The following is a 14,337-nucleotide window of genomic DNA, read 5'->3' as shown; positions in this document are numbered from 1 at the left end:
ATTTTAATAACTGCTCTTTTAAATGCTCTAACAAGTTCTTTAAAGTCTTTTTTTTTTTTTTTTAAGAGAGCAGTTCCTGGATTTTGCTCTTGACTATTCCAATGTCTATTTTGGGGAGTTAATTTGGTTTTTTTCAGGCATATATGTTTAAAAGCTGATGTAAATTCATACATATATATATATATATATATATATATATATATATATATAGTAAATTTCCAGGTGGTGATACTAAGAGGGCTTCTATTTTAAGGATACTGTTACTGTCTATATGATGATTAATGGGAATAATTCTTTATAAGGGAATAAGTTTCAGGGATATGTTGCTAGTAACCAGATAGGTTGTTCTGGTTCCATTTCCATTGTCTAAGAAGAACACTGTATTTTTTGACTTTTCATAGACCTCTGACTAGGTCAGAATTAGCCTGTTTTAGAAACCTGGCTCCAGAGCCCTGAGTCAGAGGCTCAGGCCTTTTGCTCTTTTTGATGTTTAAAGACACTGAACGTGTTCCTGCCCTCCTTTGTTAGGGGTGCCTGCCTTGGGCACTCAACTTTTCTCTTCTGGTAAATGCAGAGTACTTCCCCCAAACCCTGCTGCTCCTTTAGCAGGTTGGAGCATGCATGGCAAAATGGGCAAAAGTGCCAGTTTTTGGCACATGATCCCAATGAAGGCTTTGTACATTATTTATTCCATTCAAGCCACTAATTTTCATTTAGTCCACCTGCTACAGAGCAAATGCAGTCTGAGATAATATTAGAGGATATATTATATTATATATATTATAATATTAGAGGATATATTATATTATATATATTATAGTATTAGAGAATCCAACTGTTTGAATTTGGTGGAAATCCATAACTTTGGACTCTTTAATTTGGAGATGTTCCTCTCAGCTTGAGCTTGGAGCATGGCCAGGGATCACCCACCCTGTGTGATGAAAACACAGGAGGATATTTAAAGTGTTAGGTGGTAAATCCCAGTGCCAGCAGCAGAGGAGACAGATGTGACTGGACCTTGGCTGTCCTTTGTTGCAGTTTGTGTGTGTGGAAAGCATCGTGACAGCCGTGGTGGACATGTACCCCAAGGTGTTCCGCAGGGGCTACAGGAGGGAGCTGCTCATCCTCGGCCTCTCCGTCGTCTCCTACTTCCTCGGCCTCATCATGTTAACTGAGGTGAGAGCTGCCCTGCCCAGAGGGATGCACAGCCTCTGAACCTGAGAGGAGCACAGAAAAGAGTGATCAAAACAATCCTTGTCTCGTTTGCTGTGCCTGTGTTGTGCCAAAGTGGAATGCAGTGTGGAGGTTGCTTACCGAAAGTGATGGGGTTTGGTTTGCTTGGCCTCTCGGGGCCAGGTCTGTGTGTGTGTGTTGGGATTGTTGGCTCACAGTCACAGGATTCTGTGCAGTTGAGATGAGCTGGGTGCTTGTGCAAACTGAGTTTAGATGTAGTGTAATATAATATGGAATAATATAGTGTATATAAAAACTCAGTTTAGATGTAGTGTAATATAATATAGAATAATATAGTGTACATAAAAACTCAGTTTAGATGTAGTGTAATATAATATAGAATAATATAGCGTACATAAAAACTCAGTTTAGATGTAGTGTAATATAATATGGAATAATATAGCGTACATAAGAACTCAGTTTAGATGTAGTGTAATATAATATGGAATAATATAGTGTATATAAAAACTCAGTTTAGATGTAGTGTAATATAATATAGAATAATATAGTGTATATAAAACCTCAGTTTAGATGTAGTGTAATATAATATAGAATAATATAGTGTATATAAAAACTCAGTTTAGATGTAGTGTAATATAATATGGAATAATATAGTGTACATAAAAACTCAGTTTAGATGTAGTGTAATATAATATGGAATAATATAGTGTATATAAAAACTCAGTTTAGATGTAGTGTAATATAATATGGAATAATATAGTGTATATAAAAACTCAGTTTAGATATAGTGTAATATAATATAGAATAATATAGTGTATATAAAAACTCAGTTTAGATGTAGTGTAATATAATATAGAATAATATAGTGTATATAAAAACTCAGTTTAGATGTAGTGTAATATAATATAGAATAATATAGTGTATATAAAAACTCAGTTTAGATGTAGTGTAATATAATATGGAATAATATAGTGTACATAAAAACTCAGTTTAGATGTAGTGTAATATAATATGGAATAATATAGTGTACATAAAAACTCAGTTTAGATGTAGTGTAATATAATATGGAATAATATAGTGTATATAAAAACTCAGTTTAGATGTGGTGTAATATAATATGGAATAATATAGTGTACATAAAAACTCAGTTTAGATGTAGTGTAATATAATATAGAATAATATAGCGTACATAAAAACTCAGTTTAGATGTAGTGTAATATAATATAGAATAATATAGCGTATATAAAAACTCAGTTTAGATGTAGTGTAATATAATATAGAATAATATAGTCTAATAAAGTGTGGTGGTGTTCACAGGGGTCCCAGGACGAGGGAAGAGATGAGGATCTGACTCCATGTTTCAGAAGGCTGATTTATTAGTTTATGATATATATTATATTAAAAGAAAATTATATATTAAAACTGTACTAAAAGAATAGAAGAAAGGATTTCATCAGAAGGCTAGCAAGGAATGGAATGGCATGATAATAAAATCTTGTGATTCTGAGAGAGTCTGAGCCAGCTGACTGTGATTGGCCATTAATTAGAAGCAACCAACATGGGCCACCCAAAAAGATGCACCTGTTGCATTCCACAGCAGCAGATAATTATTGATTTTTTTTTTCCTCTGAGGCTTCTCAGGAGAAAATCCTGGCAAAGGGATTTTTCAGAAAATATCATGGTGACAATAAAGTAATTAATTAGCCTTTTGATATCACTGGAATCAGATGCAGCCCTTTCTCCCCATCACTTTCTCCCCCACTTTTTCCCCTGCTTTTCCTGTACTGCTCAGAGGGAAAGAACTTGTGATTATAACCACCACAGATAAAGCACAAAAACCTTTGCCACAGACACAATTCCCTGTCAGGAATGTGGCAACAAAATACTTGAGAGACTGTTCTCAGCTCCTGTGTGACAACTGAAAGGGGAGAAGTGGCCTTGTTTTATCAGCTGAGCTCAGGAGATGTTTTAATCAGAAACACAGAGCCCAGCCAAGGAAATTCCATCTCCAAGGAAATTCCATCTGCTTTGCACCAGCCAGCCACACACACTGATTGTGGCTCCTGCTTGCTCACCCTGGGCAGGAACAGCCACATTTTGGATGGAAAGAGCAATAAAGATGAAGTGAAAAGAGAAAATGAAACCATCCTTGTTTTCCAGATCACCAGGCCATGTCAATCAGTGCAGCTGACTGACACATTGATCATGGGTTCTGCTTGCTCACCCTGGGCAGGAACAGCCACATTTTGGGTGGAAAGAGCAATAAAGATGAAGTGAAAAGAGAAAATCAAACTATCTTTGGTTTCCAGATCATCAGCCATGTCAATCAGTGCAGCCAATCTCTGAGCAGAAATTTTGTGTCCCTTCCAACTTGGAATCATCTGTAATTTGCAACATTAATATTTAATTACCCTAATCAAAAATCTCCCTCTCTGATAAGAGATATGATGCTCTGTGTGGAATAATGCATTGAACAGCAATTTTATCTACTTATTGATTTTATATTTACCTGTAAATCATTCTTATTGTCAGTGAAATAAATCATCTTTGCTATGCAAAATAGGAAATCTTGGAATAACCTCTCCACAGGGCACATGCTGAACAGAGCACTGAGAGATACGAAGATACACAGGCTAAAAGAAATATGAACTTGAGGAGTGAAAGGGAAGCAAGTTGTGCAAACTGCAGGAATATCCATGCAGGGGTTTTGTTTTACTGTCTTAGTTGGTTGATTTCTAAATTTGCATTTTGCTCAGGGATTTGCTGAGCCTCACCATGATGACTTTGCTGAAGAAATTTCATTTTTTCCCCTCTTTTTAGGATTCTCTTCCACCTGCAGAAAGTTGTCTGATGTAATGGATCACATGAGCTCCCCAAAAAATATTTCATTCCAGCTGAGGAGCTCATCAATTCCCTCTTTCATTCCTTGGAATTCCTTTCCCTTGAAATGCTCTCTTGTGAATTCCTCCTTCTCATTTTTTCAATATTAAATACAGATGTGATAAATGATTGTGTCTCACATAAAAAGTGTAATATTATCCATATAATTTTAATTCTTTTAACCCTAATGTTATTGATTGGATGATTCTTATTTCTTTTTCTTTGTGACAAATCATAAAGACTTGTTTCAGTCATGTGGCTTCAAGTCTGTGAGCTGCATTCACACTTTTTAGGTCACTTTACTCCTTTTCTAGTCCCTACACCATCAGAGAAGGATTTTGGTAGCTACAGATTTTACCTTCTTTCCCCACATTTTAATTAATTATTTTACATATTAATAACACAGACACAGAACCAGGGTCTGGAGGTCAGAATCACCTGGGAATTTCTACAGCTTGATGTGATAAAAAAACCACAGAGGTAAAAGTAGGGAGGTGGGAGAGCATTTTTGGAAAAAAAAAATCAAATTTACTTCTCTCACTCCAAATTTACCACTCTGAAAGAAGTGCAGAGTAAAAAAACAAACCAAGAAATGAATATTCTTTCTTCAAGAAGGAACCAACTTGAACAGGAAGCTTGCCAGGGAGCCAACAGCTTGACAGTGTAATTAAAAGAGATTTGCTATGGAATATTCCCCCTGCTGCCAACCCAAGTTTTCTTTCCCTTTCCTATTTTCTCTTCCAGGGTGGGATGTATGTGTTCCAGCTCTTTGACTCCTATGCAGCCAGTGGGATGTGCCTGCTCTTTGTGGCCATATTTGAGTGTGTCTGCATAGGCTGGGTGTATGGTGAGTGATGAAAATTGCTCTGCTTTTCTTATCAACATTTTCTATTTGCATAAAAGCAAAGTGAGAGCCTTGCACCCTTATGGAATGGGATCTTCCACATTCCCATTCCCCAAAAAAAAAAATCATAAATGGCTTTTTGTCCACAAAAATGCTCACTCTGGATAATTTCAATTTGTAAAGCACCATAGAACTGCAGATCACATGTGCTCAGCTATCCTTGGGTTCACACATGAGCATCTAAATATATTTACACATATAAATTATATTTATATTTATGTATAAAATAGATACTCTTTGACTGGGGTTGTTTACAGCCTGATCCCACAACAAAGAGAATAAACCAACTAAGCAGAATATATTAGGTTTATACTTGCTCTGAAGGAAAGCCAAACTCAAGGTGTGGAGGAAAAAGGAGAGTAATACCAAACAAAATGTTCATATTTTTGTGACAGCTTGTGCCACACTAATGAAATCTCCCTCTCTCATAAGAGATACAATGATCTGTGTGAAATAAAACTTTTACAGCACCAGAAGTTTTATGGCAGCAGGAATTGCAGATCAACCCCTGCCATGAGCACAGGGCAGATGGCAGGGAGGAGTTTTCCAGGGAAAGAGGAGCAGCTTCAGCCTTCCCCTGTCTGTCTTTCCCTGCTTTACATCCTGACCTGGACAACCCCTTCCATGTGCACTCTACATCTGCTTTTCCTTTGGTTTTGGGCAGGCAGCAATCGCTTTTATGAGAACATTGAAGACATGATTGGGTACAAGCCTGTGTCGTTGATTAAGTGGTGCTGGATGGTCCTAACTCCAGGTATTTGTGCAGTAAGTACAGAATGTCCAAAACACTTGTTTTAGATATAAAGAGGGGGTTCTGGATTTTTTTTTTCTATTTTTGCTGCTGCCAATAATTGAGAGAAATGCTTATTGATTTGTAGCATGTATTTCAAATAAAAAACGCTCTGCAGGACCTGTAAAATTGTTAAAGATCTGTAAAATTGTTCAATATTCAGTGAAAAACCTTCGTATGTACAATCATAGGGACAAAAATAATGCCAGGGCCCTAAATGAACATTTGCCAGAACAAGAGATGTTTTTCTCTGTACTTGGTGCACTTTGTGTGCCAACACACAGCCCAAGCTCCTCCAGGCTTGTGCTGGGTCCTTTGCTGCTTTCTCCTCCCTTCTCCTTTCTCTTTGGGGGCAGTGGACATTTTTTACTTTTAAAAGTGCTAGGAGAGGCCAAAAGCCCATCCCATGGGCATAAAGGAGGGCAAGGAAGCTGGTGCCAGCTCTGCAGAGCTGTGGCAGCGTCACAGGGACAAAGTTCCAAAAGCAGCATGAGCTGATTGCCCTTAAAATTGAGGATGAGATGCCAAAAGCCCTTCCAGCTGTGTAACCCTCCAGTGATGGCAACTGCAAACCACAGCAGCTGGGGCACCTCGAGACCCAGGCTCCCATTTGCAAACTTAGGAACGTTTCTGACCCATTTGCACCAAATCTGAAATGACCTCTGTACCAGTTGCTCTTGTGCACTCGTTTCACCACTTTGGAGAAAATTACATGGTAACTTTTCTCTATTTCATACATTGAAATGGTCCAAGCTGCTTGATTAGAGATTGAGACAGATTTTTTAGGGGTTTTTGGCAGGATGAAAGCATTGGAACTGCAGATACACACACTGGATTAAAGCAACTTCAAAAATTTTGGCTTTCATTTTTCATCCTGACAGGTTGGAGAGAACCCAGCTCATGTTATTTAATCACAGCTGGTTCACTGTAGCAAAACTTAATCTTTCCTGCCCAGGTGCTGTTTGCCATCAAAGTGCTGGGTTTATTGTCATCAAGAGGTAAATAGGATTAAACTTGAAAGGTTGCTCGTTTCTGCAGGGGCCTCTGAGATGTGTTATTTAAGCTGTACAGAAAAGAGGATGTTGCTGGTGGGTTTTTTGCTGTGAGTGAAGAGCTTCCCTCTGCTCTCCCTCCTTAGGGAGCCTGGCCTGGCCTAAAAACTCAGCCAAATCCTTGTTACACACGCAGGGTTTGCCCAAATACCTCTGACAAAATATCTCTGCCTGTTTCAGGGAATCTTCATCTTTTTCCTGGTGAAATACAAGCCCCTGAAGTACAACAATGTGTACATCTACCCTGACTGGGGCTACGGCATCGGGTGGATGATGGCGCTCTCCTCCATGGTCTGCATCCCGCTGTGGATCTGCATCAAGCTCTGGAAGACAGAGGGCACCTTCATGGAGGTGAGAGAGAGCTGCAGAGCAGTGATGCTGCAGAAGGAGCTGGGAAGGGGCTGGGACTCCTCACCTCTCAGAAGTTCTGCTGCTCACAGTGACTCTGAGATGTGTTAAAGTCTCTTTTCCCAGCCCGGCGGTCAAAGGAGTCAGAACTCTTCATTTCTTGGTCTCAAGGTTGTTTATGGTTTCTTATCTATAAAATTCTTTCAGCAGGTCAGACAGAGGCACACAGATCACCCTCAGGGCAGTGTTATCTTTTTATACTTTATACTTTTTATGTACAATGACTTCCCAATACCTGTCACCTATGTTAGACACTGAGCTTCTACTCTAAACCAATCCCAAAGTGCCACCATCACAACAGAAGATGGAGGCCAAGAAGAAGAAGGAGAAAGGCTGGACACACCCAGATCCCTCCATCTTGCCCCCTGAACCCCCATTCTAAAAACCCCAAAAATCTATTTTTCACCCTGTGACAAACTGATTATTATTCTACTTAGACTTTTGTGGCTTGTAATCCTTCATATAAGGTTGGTAATTTTTTCCATGGGTCAAGATCAAAGGCACAGGGGTCTTGGGCTCTGTGCCAGGGTCTCTGAGCCCCCTGGCAGGGCTTTGAGCCACCCAGGCCAGCCAGAGGAATGTCCTGAGTTCCAACACTCACCTGCATCCTTTAATCACAACAGCAGTGCCACATCCCTGTTCCCTGCCTTAGGGCTCTCAGCCACTGCTGGAAAGAGAATTCTAAACATTCTCTGCTTTGTTCTGAATTCCTGTTGGGTTTTTGCTGCCATTGGTAAACCAACCAATTTAAGGTGCTCTGTCCCAGCACAATTTGTAGCTTAAAATGTCTGTAACACCACCCAAATCCCTCAAGGTTTGTACCAGCCATTCTCTTTTTCCATGGTTTTCATTTGTGCTGCCAGGATTTTCTCCAAGAGCTGCATTGCCCACATTCCCATTTTCTGGACTGTTTTCCTAATTTCAGCTCTCTAGATGAGAAACTCAGGCAAATAAAGAGATTCAGTGGAATTTTATGACATTTGGTGTCAGGTTAGCTCAGGTCTAGGCTGAGGTTATTATCAAATATAAGCTTGGATGTTGCTCATTTCTGTGGGAGCTCCAAAGAAAGGCAGTGAAGGAAGCAATAGTGGAAGAAACAAAACTACAAAGCTTTTCCAGCCATTTGGGATTCCAACATTGCAGAAAAGCTTCATTTTGTCCACACTGCAGACTCTGCTCAGCTGATTAAACACAGCCTGGAGACTGCCTATCACCCAAATCCCTCAAGGTTTGTACCAGCCATTCCCTTTTTCCATGGTTTTCATTTGTGCTGCCAGGATTTTTTCCAAGAGCTGCATTGCCCACATTCCCATTTTCTGGACAGTTTTCCTAATTTCAGCTCTCTAAATGAGAAACTCAGGCAAATAAAGAGATTTGGTGGAATTTTCTGACATTTGGTGTCAGGTTAGCTCAGGTCTAGGCTGAGGTTATTATCAAATGTAAGCTTGGATGTTGCTTATTTCTGTGGGAGCTCCAAAGAAAGGCAGTGAAGGAAGCAATAGTGGCTACAAACCTTTTTCAGCCATTTGGGATTCCAACATTGCCAGAAAAGCCTTGTTTTGTCCACATTGCAGACTCTGCTCAGCTGATTAAACACAGCCTGGAGACTGCCCATCACCCAAATCCCTCAAGGTTTGTACCAGCCATTCCCTTTTTCCATGGTTTTCATTTGTGCTACCAGGATTTTCTCCAAGAGCTGCGTTGCCCACATTCCCATTTTCTGGACAGTTTTCCTAATTTCAGTTCTCTAAATGAGAAACTCAAGCAAATAAAGAGATTCAGTGGAATTTTCTGACATTTGGTGTCAAGTTAGCTCAGGTCTAGGCTGAGGTTATTATCAAATTTAAGCTTGGAAGTTGCTCGTTTTTGTGGGAGCTCCAAAGAAAGGCAGTGAAGGAGGCAATAGTGGAAGAAACAAAACTACAAACCTTTTCCAGCCATTTGGGATTCCAACATTGCAGAAAAGCTTCATTTTGTCCACACTGCAGACTCTGCTCAGCTGATTAAACACAGCCTGGAGAGCCTAGGAAATCTTCACTGGGTATATAAACTAAAACTGAATTGTCCATCATTAAGTTGTCTCAGAGAGGCAAAAAAGGAAGTCTGCACAAATCTAAACATTCAATATTTCCTCAATTCACCTGTCCCTGCTGGTGAGCAGACTCTGCTGGAGCTGCAGCACTGCAGACAGGTCGTTATCTTTTCCCTGCCAGGATGACAAGAGGATTCTTTGAATCACAGCTGGAAGCTTCTTGAGGAGCCAACTTCCTGCTGTGAGCAGCAACCTTGCTGTGGATGTCATTGCTAGAAAAGTGAAAGGAGATTTTGCTCCAGCACAGCTCAATACACCATAGCTGTCTCAGGTCTATTTGTTTTTCCCAGCGGACATCATTGATGACAAAATGAGAAGGAAAATGTACCTGTAGAACAGACACAGTGCTGAGAGTCTTCATGAAAGGGGATTGTTAAATCAGCATAAAAATTCACTTTGGTTTGAGCTTTGCCTTCTTTGCTCTGTCAGGATTTATCCAGAATTGTGCAGCCTGCAGGTGTGAGGGTGTGCCCACAGCAGGGAAATAAATGAGAAAAGCAGGAGAAAAGACTTTTGGAATGGATCTGTTAAAGAGAGGTGGGTCTGTGGCCAAGAAAAACATAATGATTTCCAATTTCTCCAATTTTCTAGAAATTCAGGAAGCTGATTACACCCAGCTCAGACCTGAAAATGCGGGGCAAGCTCGGAGGAGGAGCCTACATTGCAGCAATAAATGACTGCGATGCCAAACTGAAAGGAGATGGCACCATTTCCACCATCACAGAAAAGGAGACACATTTCTGAAAGAACTTTTTTTTTTCCTTGTTTTATTTTTTTTTGTATAAAGAAATAAATAAATTCACTTAATTATAGAGGCTGGCTTGTTTTGCACAGAATTTTATTAACCAGTTAATTTTAAAGTGAAAATTGTATACTTGTTTAAAAAGTGATTTTTTTAAATTACTCTATCCATAATGATTCTGTAAAAGAAAAAGAAATAGTATTATATGGTCTGTTAGTGATGACTTCTTGTAATATGGTGATTCCAGTCAATGGTTTTTTTTTTTTTAGACTTTAGAGGGACCTGTATAATGTGCTGTAAAACTTTTCTACTTTGATTTGTGGCAGGTGTAATGTTGTATAGACCTTCTAACCTGTAAGCATTTCAGCCCATTTCAGCTGTCCATGTGTGTATATAAAGGGGACCAGCCTGTCCTGTGGTTTGCTTGGGAAGAAATCTCCTTTTCAGGGCGAGTTTGGTGATGCTGACAGCGCCTCAGCTGCTCCCATCTCCTTCCCTCCACCCTCCACTGGCTTCAGCAGGGCTGGAATGTGGAATGGGCCCATCCTGAGCCACTGTTTTCCTGAAGATTGGATAGAGGCTGGTTCTGAAGGGCTCTGAATTTTGCTGCTGTAAGTTCCTGGTCTCTGTCAGGGTGTGCTCCCAAACATTTTCCATTTTCCTCCATGGGTGGCTCCTCCTGAAGTTTGGCCAGCACTTCCCACTCCTTGGAGTGACCTGTGTTTGTGCGTGTGCTCCTCCAACAGGAGATCAAGGTTATTTCAAAGAGCTGCAGATGTCCTGAGGGGAAAAGAACAGGTTTAGGGGCAGGTTTAGGGCTCTCTCTGTCTGTACAACTCATTCCCCTGCACAGGAATCCAGGATCCTACAGTGCAGCCCTACCCAGCTCCTCTGCTGGCACAGGGTGGGCTTTGGGGTGTCCTGTGCAGGGCCAGCAGCTGGGCTGGACAATCCTTGCAATTCAGGGGGTTCTCATTCCTCTTCAAGGCCCTTCCCAGGTCCCCTCAGATCAAGCACTGCTTCCTCTGCCCTGCTGGGATGGAGATTGAAGTCAGAGCAGGGATTTCTTTAGCAGGAGTTGGGGTGATGTCCTGGATGCATGGAGGAGCCCCAGGAGGGGTCATTCCTGTGTGGTGCAGGGAGGGGACTCACCCAGGGCTCCTGTGAGCCCTCGGTGGCACAGAGGGAGCAGCACTGGGTGTGTCAGTCAGGCCCTGCTCTGGGCTGACTCCCTGGCTTTGAAGCTGGTTTTGTACGTGGATCCAGCTGCTGGATGGTTGTTCCAGGAGGTGTGCAGATGCCCCAGTATGAAAACTCCTCAACTCTGTCTTAGGATGTGGGGTTTTTTTACCTGATAATATTCCAAACATGGTTATTTGTTCTGGACTATTTTTTCTTGGCTTGTTTTTGTTGTTTGATGGTTGTGTGAGAAACCTGTGGAGGAACAGCATCCTGCACTGCACAGGATTTGGGAACAGAGACAAGAGACAGCCCAGAAGAAATGTCATAAAACCTGCTGCCTTCTCTGCAACTCCAACCCACTGGAGCTCAGACACAGCACCTGGAGTTGCAAGCAACAGAAATGGCTCCTGACCTTCTCCCAAGGAAATATTTCCCTAGAAATCACTAAATATCTCTTAATATTGGCTAGAACTGTACCTGCAGTCAGCACTTCTCTGAGCTCTTGCTGTTACTTCTTAAAAAAAAAGCATTTTTATGGAACTGCTTTGTCTCAAGTCACTTCATTAAACCTAATAGAGCCATTTCATTTTTACTTTATCTTATTTGTAGGGGTTTATTTTGTGTGTGGCAAGGTGGAAGCCTAGCAGAGGACTTCAAATCCTCTAAGTCTTGTTTGCATGTCTCCATTGTGAGGTGCTTGGGGCAGGACATTTGGAAGAAACCTGCATTTAGGAAGGCACAGAACCATCATTTTGTGCCTCCCTCAGAGGGAGCTAAAACTCAGTCCCATGGGAAAACTGGGCGAGAAACGTTCCCAGAATTGAACTCACACATTGATTTATATCCAATGAAAAAACTGAATTGACATTGACACTCTAAAATCTAGGAATTCACATTTTTGGAAGTCCCAACAAGTCAGGAATATTTGTGACCCAGTCTCTCTTCCTGGGCTTTCTCTCCACCCACCCAGGCTGCAGAACCAAGGCCCCAAAGCCACACCTGGGCCCTGGGGTGGGTCATGGTCCTTCCCAGGGAGAATGTGAAGATATTTTCTGATCAGTGAAGGGAGATGCACCTTTGGGTAGTGCTCAGCCTGAATTTCAGAACTCCTGAGAAGCTTTAGGTTGTGCTTAGCCTGGATTTCAGGACTCCTGAACACCTTTAGGTTGTGTTTGACCTGGATTTTGGGACTCCTGAACACCTTTAGGTTGTGCTCAGGCCTGGATTTCAGACTCCTGAGAACCTTTAGGTTATGCTGGGCCTTGATTTTGGGACTCCTCAGAACATTTACATTGTTTTTAGGACTCCTGAACATCTTTAGGTTGTGCTCGGCCTGGATTTCAGGCCAAGAAATGAGAACCTGAGAGAACTTGAGAAGCTTTAGGTTGTGTTTGGCCTGGATTTCAGGACTCCTGAACACCTTTAGGTTGTGCTCAGCCTGGATTTCAGGAGACCTGAACACCTTTAGGTTGTGTTTGGCCTGGATTTGGGACTCCTAAGAACCTTTAGGTTGTGCTCAGCCTGGATTTCAGGCTCCTGAGGACCTTTGGGTGGATTCTGCTCAGCCTGGATTTCAGACTCCTGAACACCTTTAGGTTGTGCTCAGCCTGGATTTCAGGAGACCTGAACACCTTTAGGTTGTGTTTAGCCTGGATTTGGGACTCCTGAGAACCTTCAGGTTGTGCTGGGCCTGGATTTGGGACTCCTGAGAACCTTTAGGTTGTGTTTGGCGTGGATTTCAGACTCCTGAACACCTTTAGGTTGTGTTTGGCCTGGATTTGGGACTCCTGAGAACCTTTAAGTTATGCTGGGCCTGGACTTCAGGACAAGAAATGAGAACCTGAGAGAGAACCTGAGAACCTTTAGGTTGTGCTCAGCCTGGATTTCAGGCTCCTGAGAACCTTTAGGCTGTGTTTGGCCTGGATTTCAGGACTCCTAAGAATCTTTATTAAAGCCTTTATTAAAGGGGATTGATGAAAGCCTTCAGCAGGCACAGCTGGGGCAGCCACAGCCTCCAGAGGCTGCAGCCAAGGGGGGCCATGGGCACGAGTTTGTCCCACCATGATCAGTTTGGCCATTCACACATCAGGGGTTAATGCTCCAATTAGAACTACAGGTAATGAAGGCATTCACCCTCAGTTTGCTCCTCCCAGCTCATTTTTATTTCTCCTTTTTGGGGCCTGAGACAGTGAGGTGTCCTTGAGTTCCAGGCCCAGAGAGGAATTGTTGGGTCTGACCAAAATGTGGAGGCAGTAACCAGCCCTCTGTATGGAGTTTAGATCATGCACTAATGCAGCACAGGAATTGAAAAATAAAAAAGCTAAAACCCTAAAGGATGGCTGGGATCAGGATAAACACTGCTGTGGGACAAAAAGGGTTCCCTGTGCTTTGTGTGAGTGCAGGAGGTTTGTGCTGTGCCCAGGAGCCGCTGTGAACATTTCACCTGTGCTCTAAAGCATCCCTGGTGTTACTGCTGTGCTCTGTGTGCTCCTAAGTGCTGATTTGTTTAACACTTTACTGATTTAAAAAAAAAACCAACAGATTTTTTTTTCTTTTTGTGGGGAGGGAAGTGGGAGGGTAAACTTCCTAATTTTTGAAATTATATGAGGGGGAAATGTAAAACACCCAGCTCTGTGTTTACCCAGCTCTTTTTTATCTGCCCTTTTCTGAAATATCTGCAGAATTGTTGAAAATAATACAATAAAAATGAACAACCACTAAGGTTTATGTAACATTTTACAAAAAGAAATTTGTGTTTCTGTTTGGTTTCGAAGGGCACAAGATTTTGTCTACTGACTTTGTTCTCAAAAATTAAAGGAAATGGGCAAACCCCATTCTGTGTATTTTAGTTTATATCCATGTACTGGACATGACACTCCCCTGATGAATTAAACAATCTCAGCTACCCTGGCAAAGCAAACAAATGTCCCTTGATGTGAACTGGGGAAAGGAGAAACAAGAGGAGATTTAGCAACTTGTTATATTTATTTATATAAATAGATATATATATTTAGATTTAAACATATATATATATTTAGATAGCTATATAAATATCTAAATATGTAATCAATATATAAAATAGTTATATCTATA

General features: G+C 41.2%; 1 protein-coding gene across 10 annotated transcripts in view; it reads left to right on the top strand.

Annotated features, from left to right (window-relative positions):
* The window catches only part of SLC6A11 (solute carrier family 6 member 11), a 112,714-nt gene extending 98,636 nt beyond the window's left edge, over positions 1-14,078 (top strand). For 2 of the 10 annotated variants that reach the window (XM_077184266.1, XM_054640027.2), the window contains exons 11-15: positions 1,039-1,176; positions 4,819-4,921; positions 5,643-5,743; positions 7,001-7,171; positions 9,912-14,078. In XM_077184266.1, coding sequence (XP_077040381.1) covers positions 1,039-1,176; positions 4,819-4,921; positions 5,643-5,743; positions 7,001-7,171; positions 9,912-10,064 — 666 coding nt within the window. In that variant the 3' untranslated portion in view covers positions 10,065-14,078. The remainder of the gene's footprint in view (positions 1-1,038; positions 1,177-4,818; positions 4,922-5,642; positions 5,744-7,000; positions 7,172-9,911) is intronic. The other 8 variants (XR_013183814.1, XR_013183808.1, XR_013183807.1 and 5 more) reach the window with 8 other exon arrangements.
* Positions 14,079-14,337: the final 259 nt, after the last annotated feature.

Source organism: Agelaius phoeniceus, chromosome 11, assembly GCF_051311805.1.
Source record: "Agelaius phoeniceus isolate bAgePho1 chromosome 11, bAgePho1.hap1, whole genome shotgun sequence".
Lineage (NCBI taxonomy): Eukaryota > Metazoa > Chordata > Aves > Passeriformes > Icteridae > Agelaius > Agelaius phoeniceus.
This window is presented reverse-complemented; position numbering and strand designations above follow the sequence as displayed.